Below are 16,585 nucleotides of genomic sequence, written 5' to 3'. Positions count from 1 at the left end.
AAGCAGATTATAGAAGGGGCCTTAGTGGCCCACGAGTGCATCCACTCGAGGCATCTAGAAAAGAAACGAGGTCTTATCTTCAAACTAGACCGGGAAAAAGTCTATGACCATGTTGACTGGTTAATTCTAAATGAGTCGATGGCCAGAATGGGTTTCAGGTATAGATCGAGGAAGTGGATGAGAGGTTGCTACTCCCATCCACACTTTTCTATTCTTATTAATGGAACCCCAAAAGGTTACTTCCCGCCCTCGAGGCTTCGTTAAGGTGACCCCCTCTCCCCTTTCCTGTTCGTCATTGCGGCGGAAGTTTTCAGTCGCTCAATTCCAGGATATATCAGTCAGATCTCCTTTCTGGCTTCAGCAGTTGTAGACACCACCCAACAGTGTCCCACTTGCAATAATACGCAGATGATATGTCGGTGTTTATAGATGCCTCTCCAAACGAGGTAGACATTCTCAAACTATTCTTGAATTGCTTCCAAACAGCAACTGGCTCCAAAGTCAATATGGACAAATCCAAAATGTTGGGTGTTGCTATAACAAATGCAGAAGTCAAAGCACTCATTCCGAGCAGAGAGTGTAAAGTGGAGGATCTCCCTACTACCTACCTTGGCCTCCCTTTGGGACTTGGAAAACCCAAGAAGAGGCAATGGTCCCAAGTCCTAGATAAGGTACATAAACGTCTGGCAGGGTGGAAGGACAGATTCCTCTCAATGGCAGGTAGAACAACCCTGATTAAAGCTACACTAGCAAACTCCCCGGTTTACCTCATGTCTCTCTTTCATATGCCAACTCAGGTGGCTAACCGCCTGGACCAACTCATGAGGAACTTCTAATGGTCGGGGCAGGCGGAAAAGAAAAAATTTCATCTTGTAGCTTGGGACAATATTTGTCTAACCAAAAATCAGGGAGGTCTAGCATTTAGAGTCCTTCGCAAACACAATCTGGTACTTCTAGGGAAATGGAGGTGGCGTCTAGCCACCTAGCCTAATGCTCTTTCGGATTAGGTCTTAAGGAATAAGTATAGAATCCCTGAAGGTGCCTAGATGCCAGAAAGGACTCAATCGCATAATGCCTCAGGAGCTTGGAAATCTTTTTCCTCTGCCTTTGTTTAGTTCAAAAGATTTGTAAGGTTCCATCCTAGAGAAGGTTCAAGAGTGAGATTCTGGTCAGACTTGTGGTTAGGATCCTCCCCTCTGCGAGAGGTGTTCCCTACCCTCTACTCACTTGGTCTAAATAAAGAATCTTCTATTGCTGAGGAATTGATTTTGACAGAAGGACGTAGAGTTCGGAATCGAATCCATTATTCCGAAGGAACTTAACAGTCATCCCTCCTCAAGGCAGAGATGCTATAATTTGGACTCTAGCCCCCTCAGGTAAGTTATCGGTAGCCTCCTTCTGTAAAAGCTTAACTCTGCCCCCCACTCTCCGGGGAATCCCAGCTCCATACTGTCCAAAGTTTGGTCCACCATTGCTCCACCCAAAGTCCAAACTTTCAACCGGCTCTCCTGCTCCCATAGAGCTATAACAGTGGACCATCTCTAAAAGAGAGGGATCCCGATCCCTAATAGGTGTGCTTTGTGTCAATACGAGGAGGAATCAAATCCCCGCCTACTTATCCTCTACAACTTTACCTACGATCTTTGGGGCCAAGTGTTGCAACTATTTGGCATCAAATGGGTCACCCCTCCCTCAGTCAAGGCCTTGATATCTTACGATTTCGATTCATGTCAGCCGAAGGCCGGAAGAATCCTATAGAAGGCTACTATAGCTGCAACCATTTGGACAGTCTGGGTGGAAAGAAATGTTAGAATCTTTAAAGGCCAAAAACTCCACACACCGGCACTCCTACACAAGGCAATCTCTTTGGTCACCTTCTGAGCCTTAAACCATAAGGTCTTTCAGGCATTCCAAGAAGCCTCTTCCTCACTCAATGGAAAAAAGTCCTTCATCACCAAACGCGATTGAAAACAAGACCTAATAGCTGGCAACCACCACCAGTAAGAAGCATCAAGTTAAACTTTGATGGTTGTTCCCTACGGAGTCCTGGCCCGGCAGGTGCTTGGGGGGTCTTCAGAGACCACCAAAGCAACACCCTGTTAACGTTTTCATAACACCTTGGCCTCAAGGATTCCCATCACGCAGAAGCCTTCGCCCTTTTACTAGGCTTGAAAAACTTCAACCATTCTTGGGGCCTGCACCTCATAGTGGAAGGAGACTCACAAAATATCATCTCTTTGGCAAGTAAAACGACTCCTCCACCATGGAAGCTAACCTCTATTTTTGACGAAATTGATCACATTTGCAGGGCTATGGACGTCTCCTGGAAGCATATATGGACCACGTCCAACGACTCCGCATATCTCTTGACGAAAGAAGGAGCTAGAAGCCAAGGACAAGCTCAAGCCGGATTCTACTCCTTTTTTGCTCTGGACCATTGGCACAAAACCTAAAACTCCTTGCATATTGGCATATTTCGGCCCTGCTGGAATTTTTTGAAAGCTCCATGTAAATCAAGGTAATTGGGCGACTTCTATAAGCCCGTTTTGTACAAGATAGACTAAACGCATTTTTTACCGAGTCACCCCTTGTGGGTGACTTCGGACCCTCACATCCATGTAATCTTTCTCCCCAGCAATACAATGTTAACTTTCTCTCAAAAAAAAAAGAGAGGAGAGAGACCGGGCAAAAAAGGCAGACGGAGAGAAGAGGAAAGAGTAAAGACGAGGGAAAGGAAAGAAGAAGACAAAGAAACAAGAGGGAGATGCAGCAAAACCACCAGCAAAATGGAGAAAATATAAAAAACAAAAGGCAAACAAAGAGAAGAGAGGTTAAAGAGAATGGAAGAGAGAAGAGAGAACAAAGAGACCAAGCGAAAAAGGGCAGACAGAGAGAAGAGGAAAGAGTAAAGAGGTGGGAAAGGAAGGAAGAAGACAGAAAAGCAAGAGGAGATAAAGGGACGAGAGGGAAGAATCCTTTTTTTCTTGTATTCTTTTCTCTTCTTTTTTTTTTCTTCTTTTGGTCTACTTTCTTCTTCTTCTTTTTTCTTTTTTTACTACTTTGTTATTTTCTCTTTTTTTTTTCCTTTTTTTTTCCAAATACTTTTCCAGAGGGTGGGAGAATAAAAAGATATAACAAAGAAATGGAAAAACAGAGCTATAAAGAAAATAAGAAGAGGCAGATCCATTTCTTGAGGAATTCTTTTTACTACAAATAATATTTGAGCCAACAAAGAAGAAGGTTGAAGAAAGTGGTTTTAATGTCGAATTTATCTTAGCACACTTCAAAACTCGAGGAAGAGTTTTCTCCAACAAGAGGAGAATGACGCTGGACAAAATTATTTTACTGTTCACTTTTGTTTAATTTCAAACAAGGTAAAATTTTTCAACTTTAGTTTTAGGTCTATTTCTAGGGTTTTTAAGTTTTATAAGGGATTCTAGGATTTTCTATATTTTTTATTTAGTATTCACTGGTTACTATTCATAGGTACTGGTCGCAGGTACTGTTCACGTGTTATTGTTCACAAGGGTATTATTGAAATTTTAGTATTGTTTAGGAGTATTTCAAAGTTTTAAACGATTACTTGGATCTCAAGTTAATTTTAGAGTTTCATAGGCATATAAAAGGTTGGATGTCAAATTTTGGGAAGCTTATATTATTGGAATGAATTTTTTTCTTGACTCCATTTACAACTGTCTTTTCTCTATAATTGTTGTTTTTTACTTGTTTGAGGTTCAAGAAAGAGATGGATTCAATTTCCCACCTTTCCTTCCTGCATCAATATGAACTTGTTTCTAATAGTGCCATGGATACTAATTCTGTATATTTGCAATTCTTGCGAAATTCAAGCAGAAGAATTATCCCTTATGGAGCCTTTCACTCAAAGAACTACAATAGGTAAGGATCTTAGATTATGCAAAAAGATAGAACAGTGTGCAAAAGGTAATCTGTGATGCACAGATACTTGCACATGCTTTACATACAAGAGTCGACCATATCAACACTGATGCTAATCCAAGTTACTCCTAGGATGCTTGTCCATATAAAATGGCATAACTTTAGGACATCTACTAGGTACAAAATAAAACATTGCCAATTATGGTGGGTGGGTGTGCTTGTGTGTACAAGTATAGTATACTAATGTGTTGGATGCATGTATTTACATAGTATACAAGCAATAATAAATATTAATCAATGTGCCAGGTGGGATCTAATATCCATATCTATGCTTATGTCTATAACTGCATCTGGGCAGCTTAGAAGGGAATATGCAAGAATGCTTCCATCATAAAAGGACAGCTTCATTAGAGTGAATGGATTACCAGAACCTCTTATATGTTACATATGCAATGGATAATCATTAAAACACCCTTTAAGTAAATAAAGAAAATAGAAAACGGCTTATGCTTCTGCATAACCATTAATGTAAACATAAACAATATTACAGATATACATAGGACAAGAATTCCCTGACTAACTAGTAACACTCCCCTTCACACTGATACAGTTGCATCCAAGTGCACCAATTTGTTGACTAGAAACTGATTTATGTGATATAGGCATTGCCTTATCTGCCAAATATCATTCTTTCATTTTGAGTATTAGGTTGTGTTATGAGGGAGGGCAATTATGTCCGTGAACAAAAAACCAATGCCATTTTACATATAACAAACAAAGAAATGACTAAACAATCCATAAATTGCACATGCTTCTAAAACAAAATTTCATAAAAGCTGGTACGGAAACATTCCCAAAAATAATGCTGTTAACATGCCATAAAATCTTTAAAATGGATATATGAATGCTTTCCCTTTTGGGACACACTTATTGCTCCACACATGTGATACTACATCAAAACATGTATCAGAGTAAGTCCTACGGTACATATGTTATATGTACATAAATATATAAACAATCTTAGTCAACAAGTCTAACCATGTCTCACCACAGAAATAGAAGATGGATGAAATATTTTCACAAAAGCTGTACCCAGTACAACTGCTGTGAGAGGGCCCAAAGCTCGTATAAACCGCAGGTTCTTATTAGATTTTCCCTATAAAATCATCAAAATCCATCAACAAAGTCAACAAACTCATAAATGGTTCAAATTGCTGATTATATAGCAAAATTAATACACATTCTAAAACACTTTGGTTCGTACCACGTGTTTCATCACAAGGAGAATTGCAAGAAAGATGGAACCCATAACAAAAGGAGGCCATGAGAACTGCAAAAGAAAAATAACCACATCCTATCAGTAACATGCGAATGAAATGATTCCATTAGCAACTTTACAACATTTCTCGATATTTAAAAAAAAAAAAAAGTCATTGGTATTGGATAATTGATTTACTCATAGTGTGCTCTAGAGAATCAATAAAGATATCCTATTTGATAATAGATAAAATCGTAATATATGCTGCAAATAATCGCAACATCACATTTGTGAAGAAAAAGACAATAACTAGAAGCAAGTCTGCATAGGTTAACTTTCCAATAGTTAATCAAATTCGAGTCAAATGCCTATCCAAGTTACCATTTCTCTTAAGGAATGGAAAGACTTCCCTTATATAATAAATACAACCATAGAGCCTCCATACACAGAAGGTAACATTGCATTTCTGCAACCAATTCTATTATCAAGGTCAATAATGCACACATATGTGACAAAAATGGAAAATGTGGCTATGTGGAATTCAAGACTATAAATCAAAAAAATTTCTTCTTCTTTAATAATGAATATGATTCCACTTACAAATGCCACAAAACACGGTTGTCAACAAAAATTACAACCCTAGGTAGAACCTAGGACCTTTCCTTTTACTACTAAAATAAATAAACACAATCCAAGATGAAAACCAATCTTTTCTTTCTTTGAAGTTGTTAACTGTTCTATAGAAGATGGGAGGAATACATAGGTTAGTCCGGGGAGCCCACAGCCCGGGCCTCCCAACAAAATGTCAAGCTACCCTAGGAAGGTAACCCTATAGAAAAAATAATTGGGGCTTATAGCAATCACCCATTACAACAATGTACAAAAAGAACCAGAGAGGGGCTTATAGCAATGCCCGTTACAAAAATATACAAAAAACCAGAGGAGGGGGAGGTCCTAGAGAGAGGACCAAAACCAGTCCTGTGGTGCCAAAAATAAATGTCTTGGTCATCTAAAGATCAGTCCCTGATGCTCTAAGATCTGTGGCTTGTGCGAGTGCTCCGTCCCTAGCCAGCTGATCTGCGACGGTGCTTGATTCCCTCCAAGTATGCCTCCATGAGACAGGAATAACCCTACAGATGTGAGAAATCTCATCAAAGATCGAAGCAAGGTACCAAGGAGGTGGGGTGCGACCAGCAGCCCAAGTAATGATATTCCTGGCGTCTCCTTCTACTAGCAAGGGTAGGTCCCAACCAAAGTTAAGTGATTTGAGCCGCAAGAGAAGCGCCAAGGACTGGGCCAGCTGAGAATCAGCATGGCCGATATGGATAAAGTAGGAAGCCAGGATGTTTTCGAGATGATTTCAGAAGACCCCTCCTATTCCTGATGGTTCGGGATTCTTGAGGGAACACCCGTCAAAATTAAGTTTAGTGTCGCCTGCTGGAGGAGTCCAATTGTCTGCTCTCGCAGCTCAATGGGGTTGGAAGTGGATGACATTTTCCCAACTACGAACGAAAGCCATAGCCGAAACACCTTCGAAGGCTTTGGGTTAGTGGCCCAAAAAATCACTAAGGAGGTGATTCAGTGGAAAGGGTCTGGACCTCGCTTTTGACTCCTCGAAAAATCCTCGAGTTCCTTTCGTTCCAGATTACCCAAATCATGGCCGCTATGGATGCCCTGCATAAGAGTCTACCCGCCTAGGGCCATGGAGAGTCCGCCGCGAGAAGGAGGAGCTGGGATAGAGGAAGGAGTAACCCAGGTCAGACCGAAAAGTTCGAGGAGTTTGCTCCACAGACTGAGAGCGAGGTTGCAGTGGATGAAGAGGTGAGGATTAGTCTCTTCACAACTGCACATAACGCAACGGTTGGGGATAGGGATACCCCTCCATTGAAGCTGTTCGACCATGAGAGCTCTTTTGGAACCCGCAATCCAATTAAAAGCCTGCACCTTAAGTGGGGCAATAGAGGAGCACACCTTGAAGACGACGGATGGCTGGGATAGGGGGCAGGTGGGCGGTTGCAACAACCTATTTTAAAAAGAGGCTACCGAGAAAACACCCAAAGGTGAGGGAGTCCAGATCATTCTATCGGGTCCAGATGGGGCCAAGAAAGTGGCATGCAATAAGGAAGCAGCGAGATAAACTCAAGGAATTTAGAGTCCAAAAGGGACTGTCTGAAGGAGGGGTTCCATACCCTGAGATCCCTTGAAGCAGGAAACTCTTCTGCGATGGAGGAGGAGGGGTTGGTAGCTAAGAAGAATAAAGAAGGGAACCTGTCCCTCAGGGGGGTATGACCCAGCCAAAGGTCTGACCATAAGCGTATTCTATGACTGCCCCTCAGGTGGAACCAAACATTTTTGCTTGAACAGAGAGAGGGCCGAAATAAAGGATTTCCACACCATCGAAAGTTCTTGTCGGGAGTCTACCCATCGACAGCCAGGCATTAGGTGGGATACGGTATGTGCACCATATCAGATGGGACCAAAGCAGATTGTTGTGGCTCGCTAGATGCCACCACCATTTGCCGAGCAGTGTCGTATTCTATTTTCTCAAGATCCTAATCCCTAGTCCTCCCAAGTGCTTTGGTTGGCACACTCTCTCCCAAGATAAAAGGTGAAATTTAGTGGAATCAGCCTCGCCTGACCAAAGAAAGTTCCTCATAAGCTGTTCTAGGAGGTTGGCTACTGCTGCCGACATATGGAACAGGGACATAAGGTACACCGGAGTATTGGACAAGGTAGCCTTTATGAGGGTTGTTCTTCCAGCAGAGGATAAGAACCTGCCTTTTCAATCGGCTAATGGCAATCGACCCCATCTATAACATGAGATGACTGTCTCCGAGAGAAAAAGAGCCACCCCAATCATAGTGGACTTCTCCATGTTAACCTTGAAGCCAGTGGCGTATTCGAAATATTTAAGGAAGAAGCGCAAGTACTCAATTTCACATGGTACCACATTGATGAACACCAAGGTATCACCGGCATACTGTAAATGGGTTACAGTAGGGTCTGCTCTTGAACCCAGAAAGTAGGTCCAACTGGTACAATTGAGAAATAGATTGTCTGAAAACCTCGGCTGAGAGAGCAAAACGAAAAGGGGAAAGAGGATCCCCTTGCCTTAAGCCCCTGGATGAGGGGAAAAAAACCTCTTGGTGTACCATTAATCAACACAGAGCAGTGGGAATGGGAGTCATAGCCCCTCATTCACTTTCTCCAGCAATCCCCGAACCCCATCCTAGCCATTGTCTCCTCCAAGATCGATCAATCGACGAGATCATAGGCGTTTTCCCAATCAATCTTAAAGATAAGAGCAGGTTTTTTGGCAATATGTCTTGAGTGTATTCACTCGTGAGCCATCAGGAACCTGACAAGGATCTGCCTATCTTTAATGAAGGCACTCTGATTTAAGGCGATCACAAAGGGTAGCACCTCTTTGAACCTAGAGGCCAGCACTGTAAATAAAATTTTATACGTTGAGTTGACCAAATTGATGGGTCTAAAATCCTTGAGATCCTCAGCCCCTTCGACTTTGGGTACCAGAGCGATGAAAGTCGCATTCATCGCATTGTGAAGGATGCCCCAATCGAAGAATTCATCGAAGAACTTGAGGAAGTCGAGCTTAACGGTATCCCAAAAGATCTTGAAGGGGGCTATAGGAAAGCCATCCAGGCTTGATGGTTTTGTCTTTTCCCAAGTCCGGTATGGCGTCTAGAATTTCCTGTTCTGAGAAGGGCCTATCCAACCACTGAGGCCAATGATGAAGGGCAGTGAGAAACTGTAGGTCCCCCATCCTTGGCCTCGGGTCCGAAGGAGCCGAATAGAGGGAGCAATAGAAAGACAGGATCGTTGCTTCTATATCTGACAGTTGGTCCAAGTCGGAATTGCCCACCTTTAGCGTGGAGATGGAGTTCTCCCAACGCCGACAATTTGCTATTCTGTGGAAATAGCCAGGATTGTGGTCACCATGGCAAAGCCATTTGACCCTGGATCTCTAGAACCAAAAAATCTCTTTTTTTTTAAGGGTTGAGAAATACGCAAGTTTATGTTGGGTTCTAAGGTTAGACTTACAGGTGGACAAGGGTAGGGATTCTTCTGACAGGTCCAAGGCTCGGATGGCCATCAAAAGTGAACTTTTGATCTGGGTAAAATTCCCTGGAATGGTTCTGCTCCAAGCTTTGAGGGCTACTTTCAGAAGTTGGATTCCCACGACTGGGGGATGAGAGAGGACAAGGATGACTCTTCCAACCAAGCAAGCTCAAACCGAAAGGGTTTGGAGCCCTTGTGAGTCGAGTGGGTTTGGAGTAGAATCGGGCAGTGATCTGAAGTAGTTTTAGGAAGAGCCATGGCATGGGAACCCAGGAAAACATCGTCCCATTGCAGAGAGGTTAGGAATCTATCAAGTTTGGATAGGGTGGGCTGAGAAGAGTGATCAAACCACGTGAAGAGGTTGCCCTAGAGAGGAATGTCCAGGAGTCCATTTCGAGAAATGAAATCGGAGAAATCCAGCATCCCCTGTGAAATATTGGGGTTGCAGTTACAATCAAAAGACCATCTTGCGACATTGAAATCTCCCCAAAGGCACCACGCCGGGTGGGGGAGGTTGTCACTAGATCCAGTTCTTCCCAAAGCTTAAGCCTGAGGCAAACTGAGTTGGGCTCGTAGACTACGGTGAATTTGTAGGGGAGCCCATTTGAAATCCTAGTGAGGATCATTGTGAGTAAAAACACCCCTAAGTGAGAAGAAACGAGAGCATGTTCGGCTAGGTTCCAGATGACCCATATCCCTCCAGAAGCACCGACCACAGCGATAGAGAGCCACTAGCATGGGCGACAACCCCAGACTTGGCGGATGAGTTGCAGAGTAGAGGCAGTTGTTTAGTTTCCGTGAGGGCTAAGCTGGAGGGGAGTTTACACACAAATCCCGCACTGCTAAACGTTTGAGATCTTGTCCCAAACCTCGAACGTTCCATGAAAGAAGCTTCATGAGGAACTGAGGGGGATGGAAGATGTGGTCAGCCTAGGAGACCTCCTTGGGAGAGACTCCAGTGTGGAAGGCGGTGCAGAGGCCACAGAGGGTGGCACTGAGACAGGCTGTTTGTCATAATTTATGCTGGAGTAGAGGTTTAAAATCTCCCTTTGGCCTTTGATCCATACCTTCAGCCTACTCTGAGCATCGCCTTAAAAAAAGAGGTGAAATGGACCCTCAGGGCCCTCATGGGGAAAGCCCATGACCCAAAGAATCTCCTTGATGTTTCCTTAGCCGCGGTCAATTTCGTTCACGTACTCTGAGTCCACTGAAGAGGGCGGTGGCGAGTTGGGGGGCCAAGAAGTTGAAGAAGAGGCAGAGGAGGGCTGAGCAGAATGCTCAACGGGGGATGGTTAGGGAAGATCGAAGGCATTGGAGGGGTAGAGGTCAAAGGGAAGAGCAGGGTAAGGTTCCTCAAAGGGGAAAGCCAAGTGAGAGACATGAACAGAGGGTGAAGGGGGTACTGGCTCAGGGAGGGGGTGATGTGGTGGAGGGCTTGGGGGGAAGGCAGTGGAGTAAAAAGGACGGCAGGTGATCTGGTCAGCGTAGAAGATACCGGAGAGGAGAAGAGAGTTGTCTACGAAGAGGGAACAAGGAGGGGGGGCAGTTGAGGAACCAAGGAGAAGGGTTGGTAGGTCGCCAGTTGAAAAAAGTCGGTTGACGTATGGATCAAAGCAGGGTAGAGATTCATCGGGGCCTGAAGCAGCCAGGGGTAAGTGGGGGCAATGGTAGCTGATAAGGGAGGGGTGTCGCGGCCGACAACGCTCCAGACATAAAAAGGGGGCCTGAAGGGTCAGGGTAGGGTAAGGAATAGGAATGCACCTCGATCCTCACATTGACCCAAAAAGGTTAGGTTTGGTGTATAATGGAGGTAAAGGGCCAACATAGCGGCCAGGGCCTCAGAGTCCAGGGGGTGGGCTCAAGGAACTGGACGACCAAAATCCCAACAATGAGAGGAGGCCACTCCATAAGAGTAGAGGTGGAGGTCAAAGTATGGGAGGGGGACTCTGGCATAGATAGAGAAGATGGAGTATTGGGTATGGAGAAACGAAAAAACAGAGGTGAAGGGGGGGGTTAAGGAGGGTTCCGGGGTCCAGGCAGCTGCAAGGAGATGGCTCCAGGGGGTAGACACAAGCTGAGAGGAGGAGGTGAAGGGTGGAGGCTCTAAAATACCCAATGAGGCAGGCAGAAGGGTAAGCGGTATTGAGCGTGTGAGGAGATAGCAGCTAGCTGGGTAGAGGGTGGTAGAAGAAGAGAAGGGAGTGGTGGAAGCGGGGATTCGTCAAAAGGTGGGAGAGCTGGGGTAGAGGGGAGCCAGGGAGGTGGGTTTGTAGAAGAGCAAACCAGAAGGGGAGAGAAAGAGAAGAGAGGGGTAGGTGGAGATGGGGGTGGAAGAGGAAGGGGGTGAGGGTTGAGTTGATGGGTTAGAATCTCGAGAGGTCAAGGGAGGAGAGGGGGATGAGTGTCCCCAAAGGTCGACGGCGGAGTGGAGGGGGGAAAAGAAAGGGAGGAAACCGAGGCTGAGGGGATGGGAGGGACAGGTGTCTCTGCGGCGGTGGAAGAGGAAGGCGGTGGGGAGATGGAAGCGGCCTCGGGTCCATGGCTCGAAATGATGGGACCACCCGCGGGTCCATGGGCCGGGAGATTTAAGGGCCGGCCAAGGGGGCCAGATGTCTGGAGAAGGGAGGATCAGCGCGAAGGTCCAACTGTTACAATTAATGCCGACTGCTGAGGTGAAGCTAGGGAGGCGACGTCGACCCATACTTCTTTGCTTAGGCATGGAAAGGAGCCGCCATTCGACTGAAAAGTAGGGGTTGTTGTGCTGGGAGATGAGACACGTACTAGTATTGCTGACGACCGGACAGGAGGAGCAAGAGCGCCACCCGTAGGGGAGACAGACTGGATGTCGACGTGGCCTGCAACGGTGTGGGCGACTCCTGTACGATTGTCCGACGACTGCATAGCTCGCCATGTAGCCCTTGAAGGAAGCTGACCTGCGAATGGTGGGATCCTAGGTGGAAACCTAGAACGGGGCTCCTTGGCGGGCTTGAAACCCTCCGGCCAGAGGCGCCGCCCAGGGAGGTGGCGTTGGTCGGTCACCACTCTCTAGCTTGAGAGGGTTACCTTGGGGGGAGGCTCATTATCAACATGGATGAAGAAGCAAGGAGAGGGGGGAGAAGCCGAGATTTAGGACACCGGATGCGTAAAAAGGGACCATCCACCTCCAACCAAAGAGGGGGGGATCAGACGAGGGTCCAAAGTTTCCAGGAGAATCGTGAGGTACACGAGGGGTTTCTAATGAATCTTTACTAGGTCCCCACAAGCGTCAGCTATACGACCAAAAGTGGAGGGGGACCAGGAATGTAGGGAATGTGACAGGCCATGAGTTAAACCTGTTGCCTCCTGAAAGAGCCTTCGTCCGGAGACCATTTACAGAGCACAAGTTGTGCTCCCCCATAGACGTTGATCTCATCTTTTGATAGCCCAGAAATCATCTCTCTTGGGTCGAAAGAAACCCAAGAAAGAGGAGCGAAGTTTGAGTTTGAGAGGAGCAGAAACCTCGACCGGGCTAGAAAGGACCATAAGGGAGAGAGAAGGGCAAGGCTTAGGTGGAAGGGTAGACGGTCAGGTATGGGGGTGGTTCACTGCATCAACAGAATGCCCCGCGGGCTTGGACAGCACCGCCAGTGCGTAGGTGGGTTGGGAGGTTGAGGAAACGATGGGCGGTACCGTAGGAGCAGAGGGGGTAGAAAAAGGAAGCGAGGGAAGCGTATGGGGTAGGTTTAGAGGAGAGGAAGAAAGGGAGGGGGCTGCAGCGGAAGAGGTGCGAGGGTACAGGCTGTAGATCTTGCTCCAGTCAGTGGGCGAACACCACCTCTTAGAGGGGGGACGCTTGAACTTCATTGCCATTTGCACCCAATTGATCTTCGTCTCATGATTTCTCACTCTAATGAAAACCAATCTTCCACTAACAATTTAAATATACATAATGTTCTTGAAAAATCACAGTAAATATGGAAATATGACTGTAAATAAAAGTAAATAGCCAAGACGACTTACTTGATTGTGCCTAGTGTTACTCCCATGAGACTTGGTACACCCCACACCTGATTTTCAAACCAATTGTGCACTTTTGATCCTATTAGTCTTGCTGGAATTTTAGAGCCGCGAAATTTGTCTAAACAATACCCTCTCAAACTAAGGTTTTAGAGAGCACACAAAGACAACTAGGGTTTATAGGAAACCATTAGTAAAAAACTAGGGCATATCATGAAGGTATAAACCCTCCTAGGCTGGTCATACCCCTCCTTTCTCTCCAAAACCCTAATTAAGATTTGGCATGCCACCTATATTTTCCTTCCTATAAGTGGTGTGCCACTTTGGAAATAGGGGAGAGAGAGAACTTTAGGGATGAGAAAGAGTGGGGAGTGGAGGAGATAGAGAGGCTTCAATTGTGTACAACGAGAAGGGGGTTCACCTCTTTATATAGGGCTCAACCCCCCAGGTATGTCTATCAAACTATGAGTCACCTTAACCAATAGGAATTAAGAAAAAAAGTGAGGTGAAAGAAATAAATCTGAGCCATCTATACAAATCAGTCATCATGATTTAGGGAAGAATATAAGGAACTTTATCCCCTTATTTTGTCATCTATATCCACTTTTAGTTTACTTAGGATCAAACCATTTAAAAACCTTCTAGAACTTCCTAATATTTCTTTCAAAAAATTGTAGGAAGTCAAAGATAATATTAAGGTCATACTAACTACCACAAATATACGAAACATAATATTTCTTTTAAATTATTTTCTTTTAAAAGGTTATGTATCTAACTTAATTTAAATTGGGCTAGGGTCATGGTGGTAGCACCCCACACCCTAATCACCACATTGTGGTTTCCATTCTAACCACTAATAGCGCCCTACTAATACCTTCAAAAAGCTAACTCTTAATCTACTGGAAAAAAATGGGAAGGGGCCTATCTTCCCCACTGAATTACCCGGAAAAAAAAACTTCTAAAACAAGGAGTGAGGTGTGGCACTCTCATGGGAGATAAGTGGGTCCCAAGGGCTCCACACCACACCCATATGAGGGTGGCACACATGTGAGACTGGATCCAAGGGCCCCACATGTGCCTTTCTTTATAAGTAATATTTTGAAAATACCATTTTTAAGGAAATTTACGGTAGCAAATAATTTTAAAAACTTTTGAAAAAATTTTAGATTCATAAAAAATATTTCATCATCCAAGCCTTATTCTAATTATTTGGAGTCCACTAAATGAATCGTGTTCCTCCATTCTTCTCTATCAAGTGCCATACCTGCAGTAAGACCAAAAGTCACTATATCTTTTTTCACTACTTCTATTAATGTCCTTAGGGTCTTCCCTTTGCCCTTTCATAGTCTTCCACTTGAACCAAATCGCACCTGCTAATAAGTATTGTATTAGGCCTACACTGCACATGATCAGCCCACCTAAATCTACTTTCTCTCATCTTATTGCCTATTGAAGCCACACTTAAGCACTCTCATATGTATTCATTCTGAATTCTATCATTTCTTGTCTTGACACTCATCTATCTCAACATTCTCATCTCAGTTATACTCATCCTATGGATATGTTGTTTCTTGACCGCCCAATACTTTGTCCAATAAGAAATATTTCTAATACTAAAAATAAAATATCTAGAAGTGAACTGGTACCTATAGGTCCAAATAAGGGACTACAAGGGCAGTCTACCCGACCCAATGACCATGATCCACATTTATCTCAAACCAACCCAACGGAGCCATGACCACAGTTTAATACAGGTGCTCATGATTGGGTCATCAAAGCTAGCCAATAAGCAGTAGAACCCCAGCCCCAAAATGAGTATTACAGTAACCCCCCCCCCCCCTCCCCAAGAATGTCAAGCACATGTCACGATAGTGCAAGGGAGACTCTCTATGCACATGTACAAGCATCCCTTTTCGAGGTTGCTTCCCGACAATACAGTTGTCATATGTACATGTTGTGTAGAAGTTAGTTGAGGATTTAGCCATCGCTCTCACATACCTACATCTGAACACAGGAGGCCACACAGCTCACCTACCCTAGAAATCATCATTGGGCATCTCTCTAACCTCAACACGAGATGACCCACTACAAACCCTTTTGGTAGTGCCACGTGTCCAAGGGTAAGTGTATCCATAATAAATGATTTTTACCAGCTCTCACGGCCTTTAAAGGCCACGACCACAACAAAAATTACATTTAAAGGAACATTCGCAGTCAAGAAGTTTTTTCTCCAATAGCCAATTCAGGCGGAATCACCTAGTGGATTAAGTGATTTCAATCTGTGACAGTCATAGGATTCTGACAGACATATCATGCCTTTAGATGATCAACCATTCAAAGCATCAGGATGCATAGACTTCAACTAAGATAGCATCCTTGAAGCATCAACAAAGACAACATCCTTGAAGCAAGCCCCAACTGAGTTACCTCGTTCACATACTTTCGCCTACCATTCCTACACCTTTTAATGTTGCATCTACTTAATCCACATGCTTAATTTCCTCTATGTGATGACCCCAATGACATTATTTCTAAAAAAGGTATAAGTTGCATGATTTTTTTTTCTTTTCATTGAGCACACAAGCACGCCCTAAGGGACCAACCTTACTTTGAGGAGTTGAAGGTTGTAGGAGAAAGGTATTGTAGTCACCTACTCCAAGTGCCCCTTGGTTCATCTAAGCTAAAAAGAGTGGCTCATTAGATGTTGATCACGAGGACTTCCCTCTAAAGCACTGCTCTACACATAAGGCAAACTTTGTTAGACTTAATTCTCATGCCTCGAAATATCACAAAAGAATGCTCACAACAAATATAGATCTCAATAATTAACATGTGTTCTTTGCTATAAACATGAACTATATATATGAGAGTAAGTTAGTACATAAAATCACGAATATACTCCTGTCCAATAATGAGTAACAAGTAGTCCAAAAGTATGCAGTATCCTGTAGCAGAATTACTCTGGTGTGTAACATAGCCAAACGGAATCCATGTAGGATACCAATGAAGAATTTTGAAATGAAAAGATGGAGACCCCATAGTCAGGGACAAAGCAGATAATGGATAGGCCTGCCCACAATAAGAAGTTGAAGGTGATGGGACAAGAGTTAGATGAAGTAAGAGTAGGATCAAGAGATGGAGAGGAAATGAGATTGAGGGAAGCCCTCTACCCAGAAGAATTTCGGGAGAAAGCAGCAACGGAATGATGCTATATAGTAGAAGAGAGATAAAGGTACCGAGCGAGAAGAACGTTAAGTAAGAGTTTCGAAGGTACTGACTAGTACCAAATGCATTGTGGGACAGGACAGGCTGTGGATCATGTTACAAGCTCCCTATTCAGGAGTTCCTTCCAAG

General features: G+C 44.3%; 1 protein-coding gene across 2 annotated transcripts in view; it reads right to left on the bottom strand.

Annotated features, from left to right (window-relative positions):
• Nucleotides 1-16,585, bottom strand: part of LOC18434131 (putative sulfate transporter 4.2) — a 118,032-nt gene that overhangs the window by 90,934 nt on the left and 10,513 nt on the right. For both annotated transcript variants that reach the window (XM_006844199.4, XM_088874523.1), the window contains exons 5-6: nt 5,162-5,227; nt 4,946-5,053 (exon numbers count right to left, since the gene is read on the bottom strand). In XM_006844199.4, the coding sequence (XP_006844262.1) occupies nt 4,946-5,053; nt 5,162-5,227 (174 nt within the window). The remainder of the gene's footprint in view (nt 1-4,945; nt 5,054-5,161; nt 5,228-16,585) is intronic.

This window comes from Amborella trichopoda, chromosome 8, assembly GCF_054954075.1.
Source record: "Amborella trichopoda isolate Santa Cruz 75 chromosome 8, AtrichopodaSantaCruz75HAP2 v2.0, whole genome shotgun sequence".
Lineage (NCBI taxonomy): Eukaryota > Viridiplantae > Streptophyta > Magnoliopsida > Amborellales > Amborellaceae > Amborella > Amborella trichopoda.
The sequence above is the reverse complement of the archived record's forward strand: the minus strand, read 5'-3'. Positions and strand labels throughout refer to the sequence as shown.